Raw genomic sequence first — 24,444 nt, 5'->3', positions numbered from 1 at the left:
TTTTCTTTCATCACAGTCGTGATTACTATAACTTTATAGTTAGTCTTGTATTGGATAGTGTCTGTCCTACAACTTTTTTCCCCTTCATTATTGTATTTGATATTCTGGGTCTTTTGCCTTTCCACATAAACTTTAAAATCAGTTTGTTGATATCCACAAAACTTTGCTGGCATTTTGATGGGGGTCACATTGAATCCATAGACGAAGTTAAGAAGAATTGACATCTTAATGTTATTGAGTATTCCAATCCATTAACATAGAATATCTTTCCATTTATTTTAATCTTTCTGATTATGTTTGTTAAAACTTTGTAGTTTTTCACATCTAGATCCTATAAATATTTTTATGTTTATAACTAGGTATTTCTTCTTCACTGGAGGTGGTGACAGAGGCACTAATATGAATAAGTATTTCGTTTTCATTTCAAATTCCAATTATCCAATTACTGATATATAGGAAATAAATTAACTTTTATATGTTAACTCTGTATCCTGTGACTTTCATATAGTCACTTACTAATTCCAGGAGGTTTTGTTTGTTGGTTTGTTTTTGTAGTTGTTGCTATCAATTTTTTAATGTTTTCTTAATTTCTGAGACAGGGTGAGAGAGAGAGCAAGAACAGGGGAGGGTCAGAGAGAGGGAGAAACAGAATCTGAAACAGGCTCCAGGCTCTGAGCCAGTGGTCAGCACAGAGCCTGATGCAGGACTCGGACCCACAAACCACGAGATGGTGAGCTGAGCCGAAGTCAGATGCTCAACCGACTGAGCCACCCAGGTACCCCTGAGATTCTATAGAGATAACCATGTCATCTGAAAACAAAGACAGCTTTATTTGTTTTCTAATCTGTATAAATAAGCAGTGTTTTAACAGTTATCATTCCAAGAAGCAATACAGGCCCAGATATATTAATAAATCTGAAAAGCTTTATTTTAGCATTCTTTGTCCTAAGGAAAATGCAAATTCAAACTATAATGAGATACCATTGTATGCACACCAGAATGACGAAAATTAATAAGACTTACAATATCAAGTGTACATGTGGATGTAGAACAATTGGAACTTTCATACACTACTGTTAAGAGAGTAAAATCATACAAGTACTTTGGAAAACAGTTGGTGTTTTCCAAATATAGATACACATACATGTACTGATCCAGATACTCCACTGCTAACCATATATCCAGAGAAATTAGTACAATGTTAAAAAACTGTACTTAAATATTTATTCAAGTTTTATTTACAATAACCAAATTCCAATAAGAGAATAGGTAAGTAAACTGTGGAAAATACAATCAATGAGATACTTCTCAGAAAATAAAATGGTTAAAACACAAAAATGATTATGTTAAGTGAGGAAGGTAGACACAAACATATAAACGGTCTGATTTTATTTTTAAGATTTTTAAAAACAGACAAACCACTCTGAAGTGATAGAAATCAGAGCAATGTTTCATTTCAAGAGGTAGATGGGGGTTGCTGTTGAAAGGGGAATGAAGAAAGTTTCTGGGCTCATGGAAATGCTCTGTATCTTTTTCTGGGTGGTGATTAAATGAATTTATACTGAGGCAAAAAGTCATCAAGGTGTATGCTTCATATTTGTATATTTTACTATATACAAACTAGACTTTATTAAACAAAATTTGAAATATTTTATGTTTGTAAGTAAAATTTATTTGTGTAAAAATGTATAAAGTTTAATATTTTAAACAATATATTGTTCAGCAGATATACTGAGACTTACAGAAAACTAGTGTGTGTGTTTTATAATTAAGCTCTATACTTTATTATTTATTATAACATTTAATTTATTATTGTTGTTATTCAAACACATGAATAACAGGTAAGAGGTATTTCTTAACTTCCACTATATTTAATATCCTAAATACACAAATGGGAAAAGCATTGGGGAAGTAGGAAAATTATATGAAAAAGCAACTGGTTAAATATATTTAGTATCTTATTGGTGAGACAAGGTTTTAGTAAATTCACAGAATGTTGCTAGGAATATAGTTTGTTTCTATTAACATACACCTTTTCTTCATGATAAACTTCACTGGATGAGTAAAACAATGGCTAAAATGTTCCCCCTAATACTATGTGTAACATTTTCCTTAAGGTGATAAATTTTAAAATTTACAGTAAGAACTGTATGCTCTTTTTCAAATACTTGGTATTATTTTAGATGATATAGAATGCAACTTTTATAATATAGTAAGCCACCCACCCAATCCTCCCTTACTAGGAACCTGAGATATGTATGTATTATTTCTCTAATCATCCCCTCTTACTGCTATGATTGACGATGAACAATGGAGTCTATGTATTCTCTTAGCTATTAAATACAATGCCCTGATAGATACTCTCAGAAGCAGGCAGTGTGTGCTGTAGATTTTGCCATTACCAAAGAATAGAAAGAAAGTCAGAATAATAACAGAAAAAGTGACAAGAAAAATAGAACAACAGGACAATACTGGAAGGATCTGATCCTACTTTAATCTTTATACACAATTTGAAATGCATTTCTTTGAATGCTGCTGCCTATACCAGTAATGATTGTTAAGAATGAGAGCTCTTGTAGTGTTTGTGATTTCTGTATCTAGATCAGTGAGCTCTAATATCAGCTTAATGTAACTGATAAAACTAATCATATTTGTCCATATTAGGAATAGCCCAGAGACAAAAGTAGTATAAAAGCTATTTTAAATATTAGTGCATTATTTCTATTTAGAAATAATTATTTATGTAGTAATTTATTTATGTAATTTACTAGTTATTTGCACAAGGTAATAGAGATACAGAAGGAAAAATGAGACGAGATCAGCTATCAGGAACATGATAAGCAAGTCTGTTAAACCACACAAAACACAATCTCTAGAAACAACATGCTTATGAACACATTCTCACCTTGAAAAACACCAATAATTATAATATAAAAAATTGAACTTCTTTATATTATTGCCACTTCCAATTAGAACATGTTTCTCCTTTGGATTTTAATCAAGACTTTTCTCAGTGCAATTTTGACATCCTTGTTCCTCAAACTGTAGATCAGGGGATTGAGCATGGGCACCACATTAGTATAGAAAACCGAAGAAACTTTCCCTTGCTCCATAGATCCAGGAGAAGAATATTTAAGATACATGAATGCTGCTGACCCAAAGAAAAGAGAAATAGCAACGATGTGAGAGCTACAGGTACTGAAGGTTTTTGATCTTCCTTGAGCAGATTTGATATGAAGAATGCTAGCGAGGATAAAGACGTAAGAAATCAAGATGGTAAAACTGGGTACTGTGATGTTAATGCCCACGACTATCAGAACTACTACCTCATTGACATAGGTGCTGCTGCAAGAGAGTTGCAGGAGAGGAAGAATGTCACACAGGTAATGGTTGATGACATTAACATGGCAGAAGGTTAGTCTGAGCATGCAGCCTGTGTGGGCAGAGGCTCCAGCGAACCCCATCGTATAGGCAGCAATAGCCAGCAAGGAACAGACCTGATGGGACATGGTTACCTTATACAGCAGTGGATTACAGATGGCCACATAGCGATCATAGGCCATGGAGGTCAACATATAGCATTCTGAGATGACAAAGAAGAGAAAGAAAAACAGCTGTGTCATGCAGCCAACATAGGAGATGATATTCTCCCTTGACACAAAGTTCATCAGCATCTTGGGGGTGAAAACAGAAGAGTAGCAGAGATCAATGAAGGATAGGTTGAAGAGGAAATAGTACATGGGGGTATGGAGGTGAGAATTTAGACCAATAAGAATGACCAAGCCAAGGTTGCCCACCATGGTGACAATGTAGATCATCAGAAACAGGGAAAAGAGGGGTTGCTGGAGCTCTGGACGGTCTGTTAAGCCAGCAAGAAGAAATTCAGTCACTAAGGAGTCATTTCTAACCAGTATTCTCCTCTTCATAAATCTGTGAGAACAGAAGAAAATCCCATTAGAGACCCCAGCTCTCTTCTTATATGCTCTCATTTATAACCAGAAGACTCAGACCAGCAGAAATAAGTCCTCCTTTGCTTCACAGGGTCCAAATGGACTGCTATACATAGCTGACATTAGAATCACTGTCTTTTGTTGCATGAGCTGCATGTGATAAACAACTCCTCTTGTCTTTACTAGAAGACATAGGGATGGAGTAGCTGAGGATTAAGCCTACCTGCTGGTGAGCTTTAGTAGGGAGGTATCCCCCATTTCTCCCTCCCACTCATCTGATCCTTCATTTCCTAGTTGCTATGTTTCCATTATCCTACCAGATACTTCAATTCCCCTGTGATGACTATCATAAAAGAGGATTTCTCTTGGGCAGAGACCATATCATAATTCTGTTTACTAGAAGAGAGTCCCTAGCAGTCTATAATCTTTGCAAATAACTTACTGCAAGAATCCATGAAATCAATAATCAATAACAAGTATTGAGGAGAACTTTGGTAGCCTAAGATTTATAATTCATCATAAACTCAGTGTTTGTACATATTCTGCTTCTCTATTCCATCCTAGCTGGACAGATAATGAATAAAGAAAGGTGGGTGTGCTTTCTTTGGTTTTGTGATAAGGCATGAAAGAAAAACCTAACCAATGTGGATACTGATTATTTAGTTGTTAAGTTTCTGAACATGTATCAAGCTGCATGCTTATAACACATAAACTCTTATATGTGTATTTCAATTTGAAACTTAATCTTAAGAAAGATAAATCTTTCCCTCTGATGTTGCTATATGCTAGATGTGTCACTTGGTACTGCTATAGCTACCTTGCTACCAGACTGAAGATGAAGCCAACACAGAGGGTATGCTTAGAATAAGGTAGGCAGTATATAGCCAGAGCTCTATACTTTTGAGTTTCTTGTTATGCAGTATAAATATTTTTCCTCATTTTAGAAGAACAGAGAGGATGAAAGGTAAATATAAATTTGATTATCTCACTCTCTTTCCATTGCAATAACCATGCTGACCCTGTAGGTATGTTTCACCTCTACCAGAAGAAGAACTGGCTTTTAGGATATCAAGGCTGAGCAGATATAGTCACAGAGTTTTCTTCTTCCTTTACTGGCAAAACAGTTATAGCATAGATCTCACTGGTTGTTGAGATGTCTGAATGTTCCAGGAGTCATTCTTGGCTGTAGATCAAACTTGTCATTATACATTTACTGAGAAAATATGAAGGGCAACTATACACTTAACACCGGGAGCCACTGTGTCAGAGCTCAATGCATTTGTTCAAAGATTATGTATTTTTGGGTCCGATTAGAAATCCAGGTGTGAGTCTCCCCTAGGACCTTCCCATCTTGATAAGCTCTGTAGGGAAGGAACTGGTGTCTGTGCTTATATCCTAATTGTGAGAGTAAATGTTAATTTCCCATCAGAGATGATAAATTCCTTAGGGCATATGAGAAAGGATCTAATGCTGTCCTCTATAAAGTTTCAAATAATTAATGTCATTGAAAATCTCTCTACTTATAATTCTAAGTAACATATTAGTTTTAAGGATTTAAGTTCATAAAGATTTACGAACACTTCAGTAAAGTTTATTTATTTAACCCTTTTATTTTTTTATTTTTAATTTTATTAATGTTTATTTAATTTTGAGAGAGAGAGACAGAGCTTGAACAGGGGAGGGACAGAAACAGAGGAAGCAGAATCCAAAGCGGGCTCCAGACTCCAAGCTGTCAGCACAGAGCCCAAAACAGGGCTCGAACTCACACACTGCAAGATCGTGACCTGAGCTAAAGTCGATAGCCCAAACAACTGAGCCACCCAGGTACCCCTATTTTACTCTTTTAAAACATTTGAGTTCCTTTTAAATATTCAGTGTGTATGCAAATTATAGAAATATAAAGAAAATAATTTTTAATTATTTCAGAAATTACTTAATAAAAAAATTATTTAATATAAGAATGATCCATTATTTCATGGAAATTTAATTACCTTGGGTTGTTCTGGCTTAATATGTCTTTGCTTTTAACAGATTATATCAAATCTATAAGAAAAATCACTGTTAAGCTTCATTTCAAGAAAATATGACTTTAGAATTCCCAATTATGTATTAATTTAGGATTATGCCGGTGAGAAGGAATCTAATTTTTCTTTATTCTGAAATTTTATAGATTCACAGGAAATTGCAAAAGTAATGCATGCAGTTGCTTGAAACCCTCCTGGCTTCCTGTTATGGTAATATCTTTTTTTTTTCTCAATGTTTATTCGTTTTTGATAGAAAGAGAAACAGAGCATGAGCGGGGGAGTAGCAGACAGAGATGGAGACACAGAATCCAAAGCAGGTTCCAGGCTCTGAGCTGTCCGTACAGAGCCCAATTCGGGGCTCAAATTCACCAACTGCAAGATCATGATCTGAGCTGAAGTTGGACGCTTAACTGACTGAGCCACCCGGTAGTAATGTCTTTAGCCTAGCGGTAGTAATGTCTTTAACAACTGTGGCACAATAGCAAAACCAGGAAACTGACATTGGTATAATAATATTAACAGGATACAGGAGTACAGATGTTTTCAGCTTTCAGCAGTTTTATATATATTGTGTGTTTGTGTTACATGTGTAGAGCTAGATAATCTGATCACATGGTATGCAGTAAGTGATCATAATCATGATCATGTTATCATGACCAGATAGTCAAATCTTCTGTAGTAATTTAAAAATAATGAGGTTGCTGTTTAATACAAAACTAAATGTTTTATTTATGGAAAATGTTTCAGGGGCAAGAAGATCACAGTGAGACTGGTTCTTCTTGCACTTTTTTCTTTTTAAATAAATTTTATTGTGATATCATTTGAATACAATAAAATGTACCCATTTTAAGAGTACAGTTCAATGACTTTCAAAAATAATATAGTCATGTAACTGACACAATAGTCAAGATCTAAAGCATTTCCATCACTCCCAAAAGTTCTTTCATGTCCATCTCCTGTCCTTTTTTTTTTATCATGAAAGGATGTTGAAATTTTGCATCTATTGAGATGATCATATGATTTCTATCTTCTATTAATCTGGGGTATCACATTTATTGATTGGCATATGTTGAACCATCCATGAATAAATCCCACTTGATCATGGTATATGATTGTCTTAATATGCTGTTAAATATAGTTTACTAGAATTTTATTGGGAGTTTTTCCATTAACATTCATCAGAGATAGTAGTCTATAGTTTTCTTCTCTTATAGTGTCCTTGCCTGGCATAGGATAATTCCAGTCTTGCACAATGAACTTGACAGTGTTCTCTCCCTAAAATTTTTGGAAGAATTTAAAGTTTGGTATTACTTCTTTATATGTTTGCCAAAATTCACCTGTGAAACCATCAGGTCCTGGACTTTTCCTTCTTGGGAGGTTTTTGATTATTGATTCAATGTCTTCACTTGTTATTTATCTTTCTATTTCTTAAAAATGGGCCGGGTGATTCTATAAATATATCCATCTCTTCTAGGTTAACCAATTTGCATATAATTGTTTATAATAGTCTCTTATGATCCTTTGTATTACTGCAATATCAGTTCTAATGTCCTCTCTGCATCATATTATCATCATGATATCACGATCCTCTTTAAGTCTGTTTAATCAGATATAGAATAGCCATCCCTGCTGTTTTTGGTTTTAACTTGCATGGAATATCTTTTCCCATCCCCTCATTTTAATCTATGTGTGTCCTTAAAGCTGAAGTAAGTCTTTTATAGGCAAGATATAGTTAGGCTTGTTTGTTTGCTTGTTTGTTTACCCATCCAGCCACTCTATGCCTTTTGATTAGAATATTTAAACCATTTATATTTTAAGTAATTATTGATAGATGGGGACTTACTAATACCTTCTTAATTGTTTTCTGGCCGTCTTGTTCTTCTCTTTGTCTCTTGCTGTCTTCATTTGTGACTTGATTTTCTATGATAGTATGCTCCAATTCCCTTCTCTTTATCCTTATATATATGCTGTAGGTTTCACTTTGTTGTTACTATGAGACTTACATAAAATATCTTATAGACATTACAGTCTATTTTAAGGTGATAACGACTTAACTTCAATAACATACAAAAACTTTATCCTTTTGCTCCCTTCTCATATTTTATGTTATTGATGTCATAATTTACATTTTTATATTGTGAATCCATTAACAAATTATTGTAGCTATAGTTATTTTTAAATATTTTTGTCATTTAACCTTTACTAGTGTTAAGTAGTTAACCACCATATTGCTGTATGAGAGTATTCTGAATTTGACTGAATATATTTAAATTTATCAGTGTGTTGTATATTTTCTAATGTTCATGGTACTAGTTAATGTCTTTTTGTCTCAGCTCAGAGAACTCCTTCCAGCATCTCTTATAAAGCAGGTCTAGCGGTAATGAATTCCCTCAGCTTTTGTTGGGAAAGTTTTTATCACACCTGTATTTTTGAAAGACAGTTTACTATGTAAAGTATTCATTGTTGGCAGTTTTTTCTTTCAGCACTTTGAGTATATCATACCTCTCTCTCCTGGGCTACAAGGTTTCTTCCCCCCCAAAAATCTGCTTATAACCTTTTGGGGGTTCCTTGGTATATGAGGGTTAGTTTTCCTCTGATTTCTTTTAAAGTCCTCTCCATTGTCTTTTATTTTAGACAGCTGAATTATAATGTGTTTTGGAGAAGATCACTTTGGATTGAAATATTGGGGTGACCTATTAACTTTATGAGTTGGAAGTGGAAATCTCTCCCTAGTTTTAGGAAGTTCTCAGCCATTATTCCTTTAACCAAGCTTTCTTCCCCTTTTTCCAACCTTCTCCTTTGGGAACTCCAATAATGTCTACAGTGTTTCTCTTAATGGTATTCCATAGGCCATGCGGGCTTTCTTTATTCTTTTTCGTGTTTTTCCTGTATTCTCACTGACTACATTTTAAATGTCCTGTCTTCTACTCCACAGACTCATTCTTCTGCCCATTTCAATCTGATACTGATGCTCTCTATTACATTTGTCATTTCATCCATTCTATTCTTCAGCCCCAGAAGTTGTTTTCTTCTTTTACTTCTATCCCTCTGTTAAACTTCTCATTTTGTGTATTGTTTTCATGATTTCATTGAATTGTCTTTATGTGTTTTCTTGTAGCTCACCATGCTTCCTCTGTTAAACTTCTCATTTTGTGTATTGTTTTCATGATTTCATTGAATTGTCTCTATGTGTTTTCTTGTAGCTCACCATGCTTCCTTAAAACAGCTATTCTGAATTCTTTATAAGACAAATCACAAATTATCACTTCTTTGTGCTCTGTTTCTGGAAAATTATTGTGTTCCTTTGGTGGTGTCAGGTCACACAGATTTTTCATATTCCTTGAAGACTGCTACCATCTTATTATCTGAAGAAGCAGCCACCTCCTCCAGCCTTTTTGACTTGCTTTCAGAGAGAATTACCTTCTTTCACCCCTGATTGTGATTCTGAGGCTTTCTCAGAACTTTTCTAAGGATATTCCTGCTCCATACTTCTTGTTTCACCTTCTGGTAGTTTTCTTAGGCTTGCATGCCTTCACTCAATCCTGCAAAACCAGATGGGTTGTCCAGAGCCTCCTTTTTGCTTTCCTTAAGATTGGACTGAATGCTCAAGTTGTGATTTCTCCCCAGCCTGCAGTTTGGCCATCTTTCTGCATGTGGCCACAAGCCATCTGCAAAACCTCTCTTGTTGGAAGCACATGGAGGGCGTCATCCACAGGATAGGGGTATGTGGGAGTAAGGGGTGCCTATGACTACTTGCAGTCATCTCCAGTGGTTCATTAGCAACCTTCCTGATGTACTCCATGGCACAGTTAATAGGATCCACATCCCTTTGATGCCCTCCAACAGCCCTGCCTGATGCCTTCCCAGACAATTCCCATGTTCAACCACACGCTATACCTCTGCGATCTGGATAGGATGAAAAGAAGTGTATCTCTTTGGCAATGTCGTACACAGCTAAGGAAACCAGGCATTCACTCACATGCTCTCACTGTCCCCAGTGAGAGAAATCACAAGTCACAGGTTATAAGAACACCTCTTTTATCACTGAGCTGTACTGTCTTGGAGGAAGCAGGACATAGGTAAAGTGAAACCACTCCTCTTACTGGATTCAATGCATCCAATCTTGGATTTTCAGTTTGCTCCAACAGTGTGCTGGAAGTTCTCTGCTAAACTTCTGGACTTCTACAAAAGCTCTCTCATTTGTGGGTGATTGTTGAAATTGGTGTTCTTTGTGGGGAAAATAGTAAAAAACTGTTAATACACCATGATGTAATATATTGTTCATCTTATGATCTTATTATGTTATTCATCTTGGAATTTTCTTTAAGCCAACCAAATCAAGACTTTCATTCTTCCTCTTCCAAGAATAAAGACTAGGACACCCAGAATTTGGTTGGTCTAAGAATCAAAGACAAGGGGAACACAGGTTATGTCCTACTATTACTCTTCACTTGATCTTAGCCAAAAGGCCAAGAAGCGATATCCTACTATTACTCTTTATGAAAGTGTACATCATTCTGTGTGTGTGTGTGTGTGTGTGTGTGTGTACAATTTGTGTGTGTTGTGTTTGGTATTAACACCAAAATGTAAAGAATCACATTTTAGGAGATGTCAGAGGATACAGACAGTAGGCCCTGGCTGGGCTCCCAAACTCTGGCCTCCCCATGGACAGAATGCTCCACTTCATTTTCCTTTTAATAACAGGCCTAGAGTAGGCTGCTCAGAACAACACATATCAGGCTGCACAAAAACAAACCTGACTCTTTCTACCCAAAAAAAGTCCCTGCTGTCACCCCTACCTGAGAGGTGGCCTTGGTAACCAGACAGTGAGCTGTCAGGGAGCGAAAGTGTCCACCATCCTCCCCTCTCCAGAACTGCTGCCTTTGCTCAGTGGCATGGTTTCTTAAATCCTTTTGCTCTTATGATTCCTTACACTTCAAAAAACAAAAACAAAAACTATCTGAAAAGAAATAACAGAAACACGTTGATGGCCATCCCACCCTGAATGCACCCAATCTTGTCTGATCTCGGAAGCTAAGCAGGGTCGGGCCTGGTTAATACCTGGAAGAGAGAGATAACAGAAACACTAACTTCACAACGCTAGAACCGACAGCAGGGGAACCCTCTAAGCATTTAGCGCCAGAGTGTGTCATTCGAAATCAAAGTGACTCTCTGGAAGCGAAAAAGATACGAGAAAAATAAGAGGACATTTTGCAGGTTTGTGACAAAGAAGAAAGGGTGCGACAACCCGGTGAAGTTGGGGTCTGCTGGGTGCCAGGACCCCAGTGAGCAGTGGGGTGGGACTCAGGCACCAGCATACTCTGTCCCCTGTCCTCACCTGTTCAAGAACCAGCAGGCCTCCTCAAACCCCTTTCTAGGCATGGTTGGGAATGGGCCTGTGAATGTGTCAGGGCATGCCGGGACACTTCATGAGCCGGGACCCATCATCATCACCCATCCAGATTGGGTTTCATCGTGCTGCAAAGCCGAGTGCTCTCACTCCACCTCACCAGGTGCTGGCTGGAGCCTTGCTGGAGGAGCGAGCCAGATCTGCTTTGGTTGGCACTGGCAGGGCAGCCTCTCAGGATCCTCAGTGCCCTGCCCCCTTGCCAGCACTGGCCCTATTGTACTTACTGAGAGATGTGTCCTTTGGGCCTAGCTCCACCCCTCCCTCAAAAACTGCCTGCAACCAGCTCTGCCGGCAACCTCCCCGGCAACCTCCCCGGCCCCGGGCCACTAAACTGCTCCTTTTTCCAGACCTCCTTAGCGGCTGCCAACGCTTCTCTGTGCACATGCTCTTCATGCTGACTCGCCCCCTCCACGCCGCCAGGGAGCGGTGTGCCGCTCAGCAGGCCTTGTGTCCCCAGGCTGTCTGAGTGGAAGATGGCCGAACATCCGTCCCTGTCGGATGTGTCAGGGGCCAGGCTGCATGCAGCTGGTGGGCGGCCTCGCTCAGGGCTGCCGTGGGCCGGAGCAGGGACTCCATGGTGCTTCTGGCCGTGGCTTTTGAGTCCTTTCTCACGTTGCTGCTGTACAAGGCATTGGCCGTGGCGGAGGTCTCACGTGCCCGGGGTCCCACTCCTCTTGCAGCCTCCACACTGTTTTCCAGGCCCAAGACGGCCGCTGGAGCTCTCAGGCTGCCGGTTCTCCAGCAATGGACCTCGTCCTCTGGGCGCCCCTCACCCTTGGGGATTAACAGCTGCCGAAGCTCCGGAGCCTCGCACAGGACCCGCATGGCACCCGCAGCCACCTTCCCCGCCGACCCAGCCTTCGGAGACTCCCCAGAGAATGTAAGAGTGAAGCTGTCCCTGCGCTCCGGCACAGGCGACACCAGGAGCACCCGTCTCTGTGCTCCCAGGAGCCTACGGTGAGGCTCCCTTTTGGCCCCGAGTGCAGTGGAGTAGAAGTGGAGCCGCCCTGCGCGGAGGGAAGAGCGGGGTGGGCGGGCAGGGGGCGCTGTGTCGGAGGGTGTGGGAGCAGCTGTGTGGCGGTGACCAGGCTGGCCGCACCTGAAGCTCCGCCTCCCTGAACAGCCACGGGGCTGAGTCCTGAAGGCCCCTTGGGCAGCACGCTCACTGCAGCACCGTGTTTATTAATCAAAAGCAGATCAGCCAGGGAAAGCATTTGCGTATGACAAAATTTCTGTTATTTAGAATTTATTATCATTCGGCCCATAACAGTATGCCTGTAACAGTTGCAAACGTACTCCTATGAAAACCAACTTTAGCAACTAAAGTACAATGTTTACCTTAAACTTAAAATATCTAGTCAAATAAGTAAGTAAATGGTAGATAATAGAGCCATGTTTCCCATTGTCGCGAAAATAAGTTATAACTAGGCAGAAGAGGAAGGCTATAATGAGCCCTGTGTTGCTAGATTAGAGTTGGAGAAATCGGGCATTAATTCAGGTGTCTATTAAATATGTATTAATGGATATGAGATAATTAAATATATACACCCAAGAGTTTGAATGCATACACATATTTCCTACTTCTTTCCACTGAGAGTGTTACTGAGTGTTACCCAAGTTAAGCTGCTTGTGGCTTGCTCAAAAAGCCAACACTCAAGAGTTTTGATTGGAAAGAAATATGAGCTTTACCCCTGAGGCCAGTGACTTGCAGAGAAGGGCAATTCTGCTCAAAGGCCAACTCAGAGGTTTCTCAATGGCCCGGGTTTTTTTTAAATGAATGTAGGGCTGTTAATCAATAAAGAAATTACAATGGTCGGTAACATTCCTTGATTACTTGATTATCTGCCCTTGATTACAGGGATTCCTCAAAATAAATAATGACACTATTGTATTATAACCCAAAGAATAAAGTAAATATCCGTGAATCCATATAAATTTCAAAAAAACATATCTAGATAACTTTTCTCCAGGACGTAGAGCTTAATTCCTCTCTCCTGGACCTAGTGACTTGCTTCCAAAGAATTTAGTAGGAAAAGGGATAAATAGTAAATTTACAAGAAAGAAAACTGACACCACCTTAACCATTGATCAGAGTTAGCATCACCAGTGATAAGTCATGTTGATATCATACAGGCTTGGTTATGCTGCATTGGTAAAAACTCTTCACTGTACGTTATTATCCAGTATGACCATAAGAAAGTAGTAGACAATTCAATGCAATCCCAATCAAAATTGCACCAGCATACTTCTCAAAACTAGAACAAACTATCCTAAAATGTGTATAGAACCACAAAAGACCCCGAATAGCCAAAGTAATATTGAAGAAGAAAACCAAAATGGGAGGCATCACCATTCCAGCTTCTACTACAAAGCTGTCATCATCAAGACAGTATGGTATTGGCACAAAAACAGACACATAGACCAATGGAATAGAATAGAGAACTCAGAATTGGACCCAAAAGTATACAGCCAACTAATCTTTGACAAAGCAGGAAAGCGTATCCAATGGAAAAAAGACAGCCTCTTTAACAGATGGTGTTGGGAGAACTGGACAGCAACATGCAGAAGAATGAAACTAGATCATTTTCTCACACCATGCACAAAAATAAACTTAAAATGGATAAAGGACCTGAATGTGAGACGGGAAACCATCACAACCCTAAATCAGTAGTCCCCAGGAAGCTCAATTCTAAGCTGTGTGGTAGATACAAATATGATACGCTATGTCATCTCCCATATGTTCAGGAATGTGGTGGCACAAATCACCTCTGATAGTAGAGGTGAAGGAAAAGGTGAAAATAGGAAAGCTCCATGAAAGTCTTTTAAAAAATAGTCAGATCCCCAAGTGAGTGCTTCTCACCAATCAAGAAGCAACTGCATGCTATTTGGAAATATGGAGTTAAAGATGAGAGAAAAAGAAATAAAGAAAAGGAGAAAAAAGAAAAAGAAAAGAAGGAAGAGGGGGAGGGCGGAAGGAAAGAAGGAGACGAAGGAGATCTGTTAATAGCAGCATAGATAAAAAAGTAAGATTGAATCCTTGCCGTCAGGAATGTACAGTCCACGTGTAATGAAGGTACAGGAGTAAGCTCACTGTGTATAAGTGAGAGCATGCACAAGATGCATCAGCAGCACACAGAGAAAGCACTTTAGGTGTGGAGAGTGGGGACAGGGGAAGAGGTCAGAAGAAATGTTCTATCAGAAATGACGCTAGGACCGAGTCTTGGAGAATGAGTAGATGGTATTCAAATGAAGAAGAAGGGAGAAGTCATTTCAGGCAGAAACAACATGGAGCCTAGAAATCCTCAGAATGTATGAGAGGAACTTCAGACGCCTCAGTATTACTGGAGAGTACAATCCAAGGAGTGGAGACCTGACGGATAAAGCTGTGGACAAAGGGAGCAGAGAGCTCTAGAGAGCTTTCTGTGACAGGCTGAGGGGTTTACACTTGCGTTGGGAAAGAGGCAGAAGCATTTTAGGCAAGGGAATGTTGCATTCTCTGTAAGTAATTCTATATAAAATGTATGAATAGATTTCCAGAGAAGATGGTGTGGTCAGCAGAATTCTAAGACATGACTCCCTAATGACTTTTTTCCTTTTATAATCCTCTCTCATTTGAGTGTGGATAGAACCTGTAAGTATAATGAGCTATCACTCTAGTGACTGTGCTATGTTATACGGTATAGCAGACCTTAAATTAGGGAGATTATCAAGGTAGGCCTAACCTAACCACACAAACATTTTAAAGGCAGAGAGTTTCTTCTCAACTAGTGACAGAAGGGGATATCAGAGAGAGTCAAAACACAAGAAGGATTTGTGTGTTATTTATTGCTGGGTTGAAGAAGGGGGGGCTATAGGACAAAGAACGCAGGCAGCCTCTCTAGAAGCTGAGTGACCCCCAGCAGACAGCCAGCAAGGATGTGGAGATCTCAAGAAACTGAATTCTGCCAACAACCTGAGTGAGCTTAGAAACAGCCTTCCCAGGAGGAAATGCAGTCCTGCCCGTGCATTGATTTCAGCCTGGGCAGAGAATCAAGCATGACATTTTTTTTTCTTTCTATAATTTATTTAGTTTTTGTAATTTACAAACAAGTTAGTTAGCACATGGTGCGACAATGATTTCAGGAGTAGATTCCCTAAGCCCCTTACCCATTTAGCCCATCCCCCCTCCCACAATCCCTCCAGCAACCCTCTGTTTGTTCTCTATACTTAAGAGTCTCTTATGTTTTGTCCCCCTCCCTGTTTTTATATTAGTTTTGCTTCCCTTCCCTTATGGTCATTCATTTTATTTCTTAAAGTCCTCATATAAGTGAAGTCATATGAATATTTGTCTTTCTCTGACTAATCTCGCTTAGCATAATACCTTCCAGTTCCATCCACGTAGCTGCAAATGGGAGGATTTCATTCTTTTCAATTGCGAAGTAATACTCCATTGTGCATATATATACACACACACACATATATATATACATATACACACACCACATCTTCTTTATCCACTCATGTATCGGTGGACATTTGGGCTTGTTCCATACTTTGGCTATTGTTGATAGTGCTGCTATAAACATTGGGGTGCATGTGTCCCTTCGAAACAGCATACCTGTATCCCTTGGATAAATACCTAGTAGTGCAATTGCTGGGTCGTAGGGTAGTTCTATTTTTAATTTTTTGAGAAACCTACATACTGTTTTCCAGAATGGCTGCACCAGTTTGCATTCCCACCAGTAGTGTAAAACAGATCCTCTTTCTCTGCATCCTAACATACATCTATTGTTGCCTGAGTTGTTAATATTAGCCATTCTGACAGGTGTGAGGTGGTATCTCATTGTGGTTCTGATGTACATTTCCCCGATGATGAATCAGATGTTGAGCATCTTTTCATGTGTCCATTTGCCATCTGGATGTCTTCTTTGGAGAAGTGTCTATTCATGTCTTTTGCCCATTTTCCCCCTGGATTATTTGTTTTTTGGGTGTTGAGTTTGATAAGTTCTCTATAGATTTTAGATACTAACTCTTTATCTGATATGTCGTTTGCAAATACCTTCTCCCATTCTGTCGGTTGCCTTTTAGTTTTGCTGATTGTTTCCTTTGCCATGAAGAGGCTTTTTATTTTGATGAGGTCCCAGTAGTTCTTTTTGCTTTGGTTTCCCTTGCCTCCAGAGATGTGTTTTTTTTTTTTTTTAATAGTTTATTGTCAAATTAGTTTCCACATAACACTCAGTGCTCATCCCCACAAGTGTCCTCCATGCCCATCCCCCCTCCCCCCACATCCATCAGTCCTCAGTTTTTGTCAGCATTCAAAAGTCTCTCATGGTTTGCTTCTCTCCCTTTCCCAGAGATGTGTTGAGTAAGAAGTTGCTGTAGCCGAGGTCACAGAGGTTTTTGCCTGCTTTCTCCTCGAGGATTTTGATGTTTTCCTGCCTTACACTTAGGTCTTTCATCCATTTTGAGTCTGTTTTTGTGTATAGTGTAAGAAAGTGGTCCAGATTCATTTTTCTGCATGTCACTGTCCAGTTTTCCCAACACCATTTGCTGAAAAGACTGTCTTTATTCCATTGGATATTCTTTCCTGCTTTGTCAAAGTTACTTGGTCATACGTTTGTGGGTCCATTTCTGGGTTCGCTATTCTGTTCTATTGATCTGAGTGTCTGTTTTTGTGTCAGTACCATACTGTCTTGATGATTACAGCTTTGTAGTACATCTTAAAGTCTGGGATTGTGATCCCTCCAGCTTTGGTTTTCTTTTTCAAGATTGCTTTGACTATTAGGGGACTTTTCTGGTTCCATACAAATTTTAGGATTGTTTGTTCTAGCTCTGTGAAGAACACTGGTGTTATTTTGCTAGGTATTCCATTGAATATGTAGATTCCTTCGGGTAGTATTGACATTTTAACAATATTTGTTCTTTCTATCCAGGAGCATGGAATGTTTTTCCATTTTTTTGTGTGTCTTCTTCAATTTCTTTCATAAGCTTCCTATAGTTTTCAGTGTATAGATTTTTCACCTCTTTGGTTAGATTTATTCCTAGGTATTTTATGGTTTTTGATATAATTGTAAAAAGCATGACATTTTATACCAGACCTCTAACCTACTTCTGAACTGTGACTAATAATTGGGTGTTCTTTTAAGCCACTAAGTCTGTGGTAATTTATTATACAACAAAAAATATGCTAATATAAAGGGTGATGGTAGGACCCCAGGTTAAGAAAACTTTTAAAGTATTCCACCCTTGAGGCAAGAGAGCTGTATCAAAGGCAGTGCAGTGAACAGGAAGCGTAAGAAACCAGGAAATTTAAGGAAATAGACTTATGTAAACTTTGAATATCAGATGCTAATGGTTAGTGGGAATGAGGAGCCCTGAATGATAACCCATTTCTAGATTAGTTAACTAAGTAAAGGATGGTGCCATTAACTTATAAAAAGATAGCAAGATGAGAAACAGTTCTGGGACCAAAAGGAGATGCTTAATTCAGTTTAGTGGGGATGTCTAGTAAATAGTTGGGTACAGAATTAGGAACTTGGGGAAGAGGACCTTGCTATAGATATAGATGAGGATAAGGAGAAAGGCAACCTAATACTTACTTAAGACTTACCCTATACCAAGCACTTCCCTAAAATGTGCTAGAGATTATGAGGCATTTAATCCTCAAAGCAATGTACGAAGGTAGAAATTATTATTAAATTTATAATGTAGATGAGGAAAAAAGGCTCAGAGTGATTGAGTAACCTGTCCAAGACTGCACACATACTAAGTGAAAGAATTTTTGAATTCAAGTTTGATTAATTTGACTCCAGATTAAGAGTTAATGAGTTAAATTAATTTATGAGTTAACTCATAACTTTAATTAAATTAACTTTAATGAGTTAAGACTCATTCTTTTAACATTTCTCTGTTACACTTTTCTAGAGACGTAAAAGACACCAAAAGTATTAGAGGTATGACACATGCTATATCAATCACAGAACAAGGAAAAAAAGTATTGGTAATGGCAATGACTCTTCCCCTCAATACTCCTGTTTTATAATCGAGCACGAGCTCTAAGATCACTTGGAACACAAAGGGAGCTACTCCCTCCCCACATAGAGGATTTGAAATTCTTAATGTGAACTGATTCTTGAAGAACACTGAGTCCCAAAGGAAGCAATGTTATGTATTGACAAAAAGGATGTAAACACAGGCTCAATAATTTCTTCCCTTAGGAGCTTGATCAAACTTTGATGCTAAATGAGCCTTGTTTTCCAAGCTTCTAAACAAGTTGCTGAGATCCACAGAGAATAAGATGAATTTACAATATTAAACTGCTGATGATTTAGAGACATAAAGTTGATGCATTTGCCTTGCCTTTAAGACATTTTATGCAAATCCACAAACAAGGGATATTGCCTCCTCCATTTTCAAAGCCTTTGTATCCTTCAGGACAGGAAAAGGAAAAGAACACTTAGGTGTCTGGCAGTAGTGAGATCTCCAGGCAGAAGGAAGTTGGACAGCTGAGTCTTTCTGTTCTCATGTTTTCATGCCCACAGCTACAGCAGGGGAGAGGTGTGGGGAGACCACCTGTCCTTCCTGAATAATTCATTGTGATTTTGAGGTAAGACTGGATGAAGGGAATGGGTAGGAGAAGTTCAGGACAATAGGGGAATTCAAATTCCTCCAGTTACTATGTGTGTGATCTTGGACAAGTTACTTAATCTCCCTGAGCCTTTTAACCTCTTAGCACTTTCACTAAGCTAGGTACTGAGTTTCTGAAAGGTAAGAGGGAGAGAGTGGATTGAACAGTGGGTGCAGTGGGTATCACAGTGACTTTACTGTCTCAGAGCTTCAGGAATTTTCATAGGAAATGGCCCCACGTCCAACTGTTGGCTCCTTTGTCCTCTGTCTGTATGACCTTGATCAACCTATTCATCTCTTCAAGATATTGCTTTCACAGGTGACCATCGCTTTTGGTTCCCATGCTAAAAGACTTCATCCTGGCTTGTGTCAGCCCAGGGGAGGTTAGGAGTTATGGGTAAGATCCGAAAACATGGACAAAAAGGACAAATGAGAAAAAAAAAAGTTAAATACGGAGAGTCCTTGCCCTGGCCCTTCTTCCAGTGAGGGTGCTGTCCCTCCAGACACACTTGAGCCCCAATAGAACAAGGCCTTATTCTAGAAACAAAGGATCTGAGTCCCCTCCTGATGTGACACTTCTCTCATTTCCTCACAGATCACACTCCGGCAGGGAATGGCTGTGGAAAATGACTCTTCAGTGACAGAGTTCATCCTGGTAGGATTTACAGACCTACCTCAGCTCCAGTTACCCCTTTTCTTTCTCTTCTTACTAAACTATGTGGTCACTGTGGTAGGGAATTTGAGCCTAATTAATCTAATATGCCTGAATTCTCACCTGCACACTCCCATGTACTTTTTCATTTTCAATTTATCCTTCATAGATCTCTGCCACTCTTTGGTCATTATCCTTAAAATGCTGCTGAACTTTATCTCAGAGAAGAACATCATTTCCTTTACAGGATGCATGACCCAGCTGTTTTTCTTTTGTTTCTTTGTCCATTCTGAGTGCTATGTGTTGACAGCCATGGCCTATGATCGCTACGTGGCCATCTGTAAGCCCCTGGTGTACACGGCCGCCATGTCCCCTCAGGTCTGTTCTCTGCTGATGTTTGGTTCTTACATGATGGGGTTTGCTGGTGCCGTGGTCCACACAGGGGACATGGTCAGATTGTCCTTTTGTGATTCTAACATCATCAACCATTACATGTGTGACATCTTCCCCCTCCTCCAGCTCTCCTGCAGCAGCACCTATGCCAGTGAGCTGGTGGATTCCATTATTGTGAGCACAGTTGTCATAATATCTGGTTTCATTATTTTCATTTCTTATGCTTTGATCCTGTCCAGTGTCCTCCACGTCTCATCAGCTCCAGGTTGGTCCAAAGCCTTCAGCACCTGTGGCTCCCACATGGTGACTGTGGGTCTGTTCTATGGGTCTGGATTGTTCAAACATCTCAAGACCTCTCCCTCTGGTTCTGTGGACCAGGGGAAGTTCTTCTCGGTATTTTACACCAATATAATACCCATGTTGAACCCCCTCATCTATAGCCTAAGGAACAAGGATGTCAAGTGTGCTCTGAAAAAAACCCTCAAGAGAATTGCAAACTAAGCAGAATCAATGTTTCTGAGTTGTTGCCGTGTGTGTGTGTGTGTGTGTGTGTGTGGTGTGTATGTGTGTGCACATATGTCCTCATGATTTCCTTCAGAACAAGTTTGGTTTTTTTTTTTGCTTTAAAAACTGAATTCTCTGTAAGCATGTCTCATGCAAACAGTACTGAATTTCCTAGTTATTCTCAGTCTCCAATTGAACTGAGCTTTATTCTTAACGGCATGTTCCAAGACTCAGCCCAATTCCTTTTAGACCACCTCCCACATTGCTTCTTTCCATGTACTTTTCATGTATAAGCAAATATTATAGCTGTATGCTCTCTGATGAGGTCACCCCCTCTTTGTTTTCCCTAAAAATGATTACATATGGCCATTCTGTTTTTCAGCATTTGGGGAATGTTTGCTGTGTAAGTTATAAATTTCCCAGATTTTCAGAGTTCTTTTAGTCCTGGTTTCTATATTGGATTTTCTAGCCCACAGAGGAGATAGAAAAAGATACCTTATTGAGCCTTTGGTTTTTAAATCATTTTATTCCTGAGGATGGCTAAGAATGGGTGAGGCTCACCAACCTTCCCACCTTCTTCAAACCCACCAGTGAAGAAAATTACAGACATTTCTTGAGAAACATGGCTATGTTTCATAACACTGAGCAAATGGTCTGATATAATAGAGGTTGCCACTTCCTTGGCTGCTGATCAGCTTTTTTCTCCTAATATTTTCATAATTCTCAAAAAATTTTTTGAGATCCATAATGAATGAAACAGAATTCATAGCTTAGGGAATGTCCTTGGCCACAAAATAAAGTGTCAGGTTCAACATGAGGCTTCTCTGCCCAGATGCACAAAAAAGATTCCTTTGCAAAGGTTGAAAACCTTTTTTACTCTGTTCAAGACAAGAATAAAACAAGAATGAGTAGACCATTGCCATGGAGCGTTTCTTGCTTTCAATTTGTAGGAAACAATGAACATTTATGGAGTTCTTAACAGGAGTTGTCTCTTTTCAAATGCTATCATAATGTGAATCTTAATGTCCTTTTTTATAGATGTTGAAAGTGAGATTCAGAGAGTCAGTTCAATTAGTTCAGAGAAGAGCCCAGATTTCTACCTAATTCATCTTTCAACAGAACCTATATTCTTTCCACATTATCATTTTGCCTCTCAGGATGGAATTGAAGAGGGAAAATAGGAAGTATAAGAAAGGAGAGGTGATGGGGCACGTGGGTGGCTCAGTCGGTTAAGTGTCTGACTTTGGCTCAGGTCATGATCTCAAGGTTCATGGGTTTGAGCCTCGCATCAGGCTCTGTGCTGACAGCTAGCCCAGAGCCTGGGGCCTGTTTCAGATTCTATGTCTCCCTCCCTCTCTGACCCTCCCCTACTCATGCTGTGTGTCTCTCTCTCAGAAATAAATAAATTAATTTAAAAAAACAGTTAAACAATTTAAAAAAGAAAAGAGAGGTGAAAATCTGGAGAATTATTTCAGAATCAGCCAGAAAAGGTAGAAATGCCACCTTAGCCAAAAATCCCTGTCGTGGAAGAATGGTCTGTAAAGGCTTTAACACCAAACTGGAGAAATGCTTATGCTTCTAGAAATATTTAATGTGAATTTTTGTAATTTTATAGCATAATATTGATGAAGTATGACTGAGTCTCTGTAAATACTTTCAAAGGAGACAAATAATTATGATATTTTACATTTGAAAAAAGAAAAAAGAGTAGTGTTTTCTACTATAAAATATCAAAAATTGAGCTCTACCAAATTTCTTGTTTTGTGCCAATAGAGAGATACAACACTAATTTATTTTCCTTAATGATTCTCAGTGGGGCCAAAGTCAGTAGTATCTGTGAGATATTTATGCTTAGTCAAAGGGACTGCAAATATTAGCTTATAAAAATAAGTACAGCAAAAAAGTTAAAAAAAAGAATAAGTATGGCATATGTTAATACGAGTTAGCAACTGAGAAAAATGAACCAAATTAATTTAATTTAATCTGACTTGTTCTAATAGCATTGGAGATAAGATATTTATAAAATATATATATCAGACTGTCATAATTTTGTTTATATCTCTGTCTAAACAAAGAGAATTTGACCACCTAATCTTCCGTCTTTCTCCTATGCATGGTTAGACTAAAATCTGGCAAAATAAATATTTATGTAATTAAACTTATGAACCTGTCTGATATGAATTTTTCCTCTAAGGCAAATTAAAAGTTTATGTTAATAAAAAACTTTGATTTTTGTCTCATAAAATTAGTTTTCTTTAAACTCATGGCTATAAATCTTCAAGACCAAAAAGAGAGTCTGGTTTGATATAATAGAAAGAAATGCCATTCTTTCTAACACACGTGTCTTTCAAATTGGCTAAAGTTCTAGGTAACCAGCACTTCCCACTTGCAAAATAACTTGTTTCTCCTGAAGTACTTGGATTTCCTTTGAAACAAACAAACAAACAAACAAAAAACTGGAACTGTTTCATTGGATTACAGCATAAATTAAGAAAATCATGCATTTTACCTTCAGAAACTAAAATGAAATAGGGTTTTGTTGTACTATTTATTATACATGTGAAATTTAAAACCTGTCTCCCAATGCAACCTATGCCTATGTCAGTAGAAGCTAATAAAAGCAAGTGAATAAATTAGCTGTGTATGCAAAGTGGCTGTGGAATTTTTATAACACGAAAATTTATCTTGGTAGATAAAATTTTGTCTCAGGGTGGCAGCAGAAACACAGTATAGACATCTGTGCTGTTTTCCATTGTCCTCAGGCATGGCCTGAACCATGGGAAAAACTGATTTCAGTTTTCTGATTAGGACCTGCAGTTGCCAGGCCCTAAATCTTAGACTATTAGAATGCTAGGTATCAAATACCACACAGGAAAGCAATGCCATTATTGGCTTTACCATAATGAGTCCTTTTTCATGTAACATCAACCTCATTTGCTACAATTTTGGGTTTTTGCCACTAAAAGCTATTAGGGACAAGTTACATACAAATTTTGCTTCTATTAAAAACTATAAGTTATTCTGAGGTGCCTGGGCGGCTCTGGAGATTAAACGTCTGACTTTGTCTCAGGTCATGATCTTCCAGTTTGTGGGTTCAAGCCCTGTGTCAGGCTCTGTGCTGACAGCTCAGAGCCTGGACCCTGCTTCAGATTCTGTGTCTCCCTTGCTCTCTGCCCCTCCCCTGATTGTGCTCTGTCTCTCTCTCTCTCTCTCTCTTTCAAAAATAAACAAACATTAAAAAAATTTTTAAACTATAGAGAAGACAGGATCTAAAGAACTTAGTTTACCTAGATTGTCTAATTTAGGCTACATCCAAACCACATTCTCAGGATATTTGGTTTTAATATAATGGAGGCACATTGGTACTAGGTTAATCAACATAATGCTAATCTCATTCACTATGGACCCTGGAACCCACAACGTTTGTTTAAAATTACAAGGAGACCAAAAGATGGGGCACCTGGGTGGCTCAGTTGGTTAAGTGTCCGACTTCAGCTTAGGTCATGATCTCGAGGTTTGTGAATTCAAGCCCCGTGTCAGGCTTTGGGTTGACAACTCAGAGCCTGGAGCCTGCTTTGGATTCTGTGTCTCCTTCTCTCTCTGTTCTCTCTCTCTCTCTCTCTCAAAAATAAAGTTTAAATAATTTAAAAAATAAAACAATAGAGAATTAATCAGTAAGACAGCATGTGCCAGATAATGCTCATTGTCTCTCAGCTCTATACTCTTCTCTTGCCTGTGTATCTCCAGGGTTAGAAACCTGCTGCCTACATATCAGAAACACTCCCACAATCTTGATATGGTGATGAATAATTTGTCCTGTAAGAGCTTAAAGTCTATATAGAGTCTGACAAGCAGATTTACACTCACAGTGAGGACAACAGGTACAACGGTGCCCAGGCATATAAA

At 38.8% G+C, this 24,444-nt stretch overlaps 2 protein-coding genes across 3 annotated transcripts; one reads left to right on the top strand and one right to left on the bottom strand.

Annotated features, from left to right (window-relative positions):
* Positions 1-2,969: 2,969 nt before the first annotated feature.
* On the bottom strand, positions 2,970-3,926 carry LOC144225337 (olfactory receptor 8B3-like). Its single transcript, XM_077756499.1, has one exon. It carries the CDS (start codon positions 3,924-3,926, stop codon positions 2,970-2,972), a length of 957 nt encoding a protein of 318 aa, XP_077612625.1.
* A 15,664-nt stretch (positions 3,927-19,590) lies between these two features.
* LOC144225336 (olfactory receptor 8C8-like) lies at positions 19,591-23,795 on the top strand. 2 transcript variants are annotated; one of them, XM_077756497.1, is made up of 2 exons: positions 19,597-20,516; positions 23,768-23,795. In XM_077756497.1, the coding sequence occupies exons 1-2, from the start codon at positions 19,603-19,605 to the stop codon at positions 23,793-23,795; spliced, it is 942 nt and encodes a 313-aa protein (XP_077612623.1). In that variant the 5' UTR covers positions 19,597-19,602. The 2 variants fall into 2 exon arrangements, with proteins under 2 accessions (XP_077612624.1, XP_077612623.1); XM_077756498.1 differs by lacking the exon at positions 23,768-23,795 and having other exon boundaries at positions 19,591-20,535.
* Positions 23,796-24,444: the final 649 nt, after the last annotated feature.

Source organism: Crocuta crocuta, unplaced genomic scaffold (assembly GCF_008692635.1).
Source record: "Crocuta crocuta isolate KB4526 unplaced genomic scaffold, BGI_CrCroc_1.0 scaffold172, whole genome shotgun sequence".
Classification (NCBI taxonomy): Eukaryota; Metazoa; Chordata; class Mammalia; order Carnivora; family Hyaenidae; genus Crocuta; species Crocuta crocuta.
The sequence above is the reverse complement of the archived record's forward strand: the minus strand, read 5'-3'. Positions and strand labels throughout refer to the sequence as shown.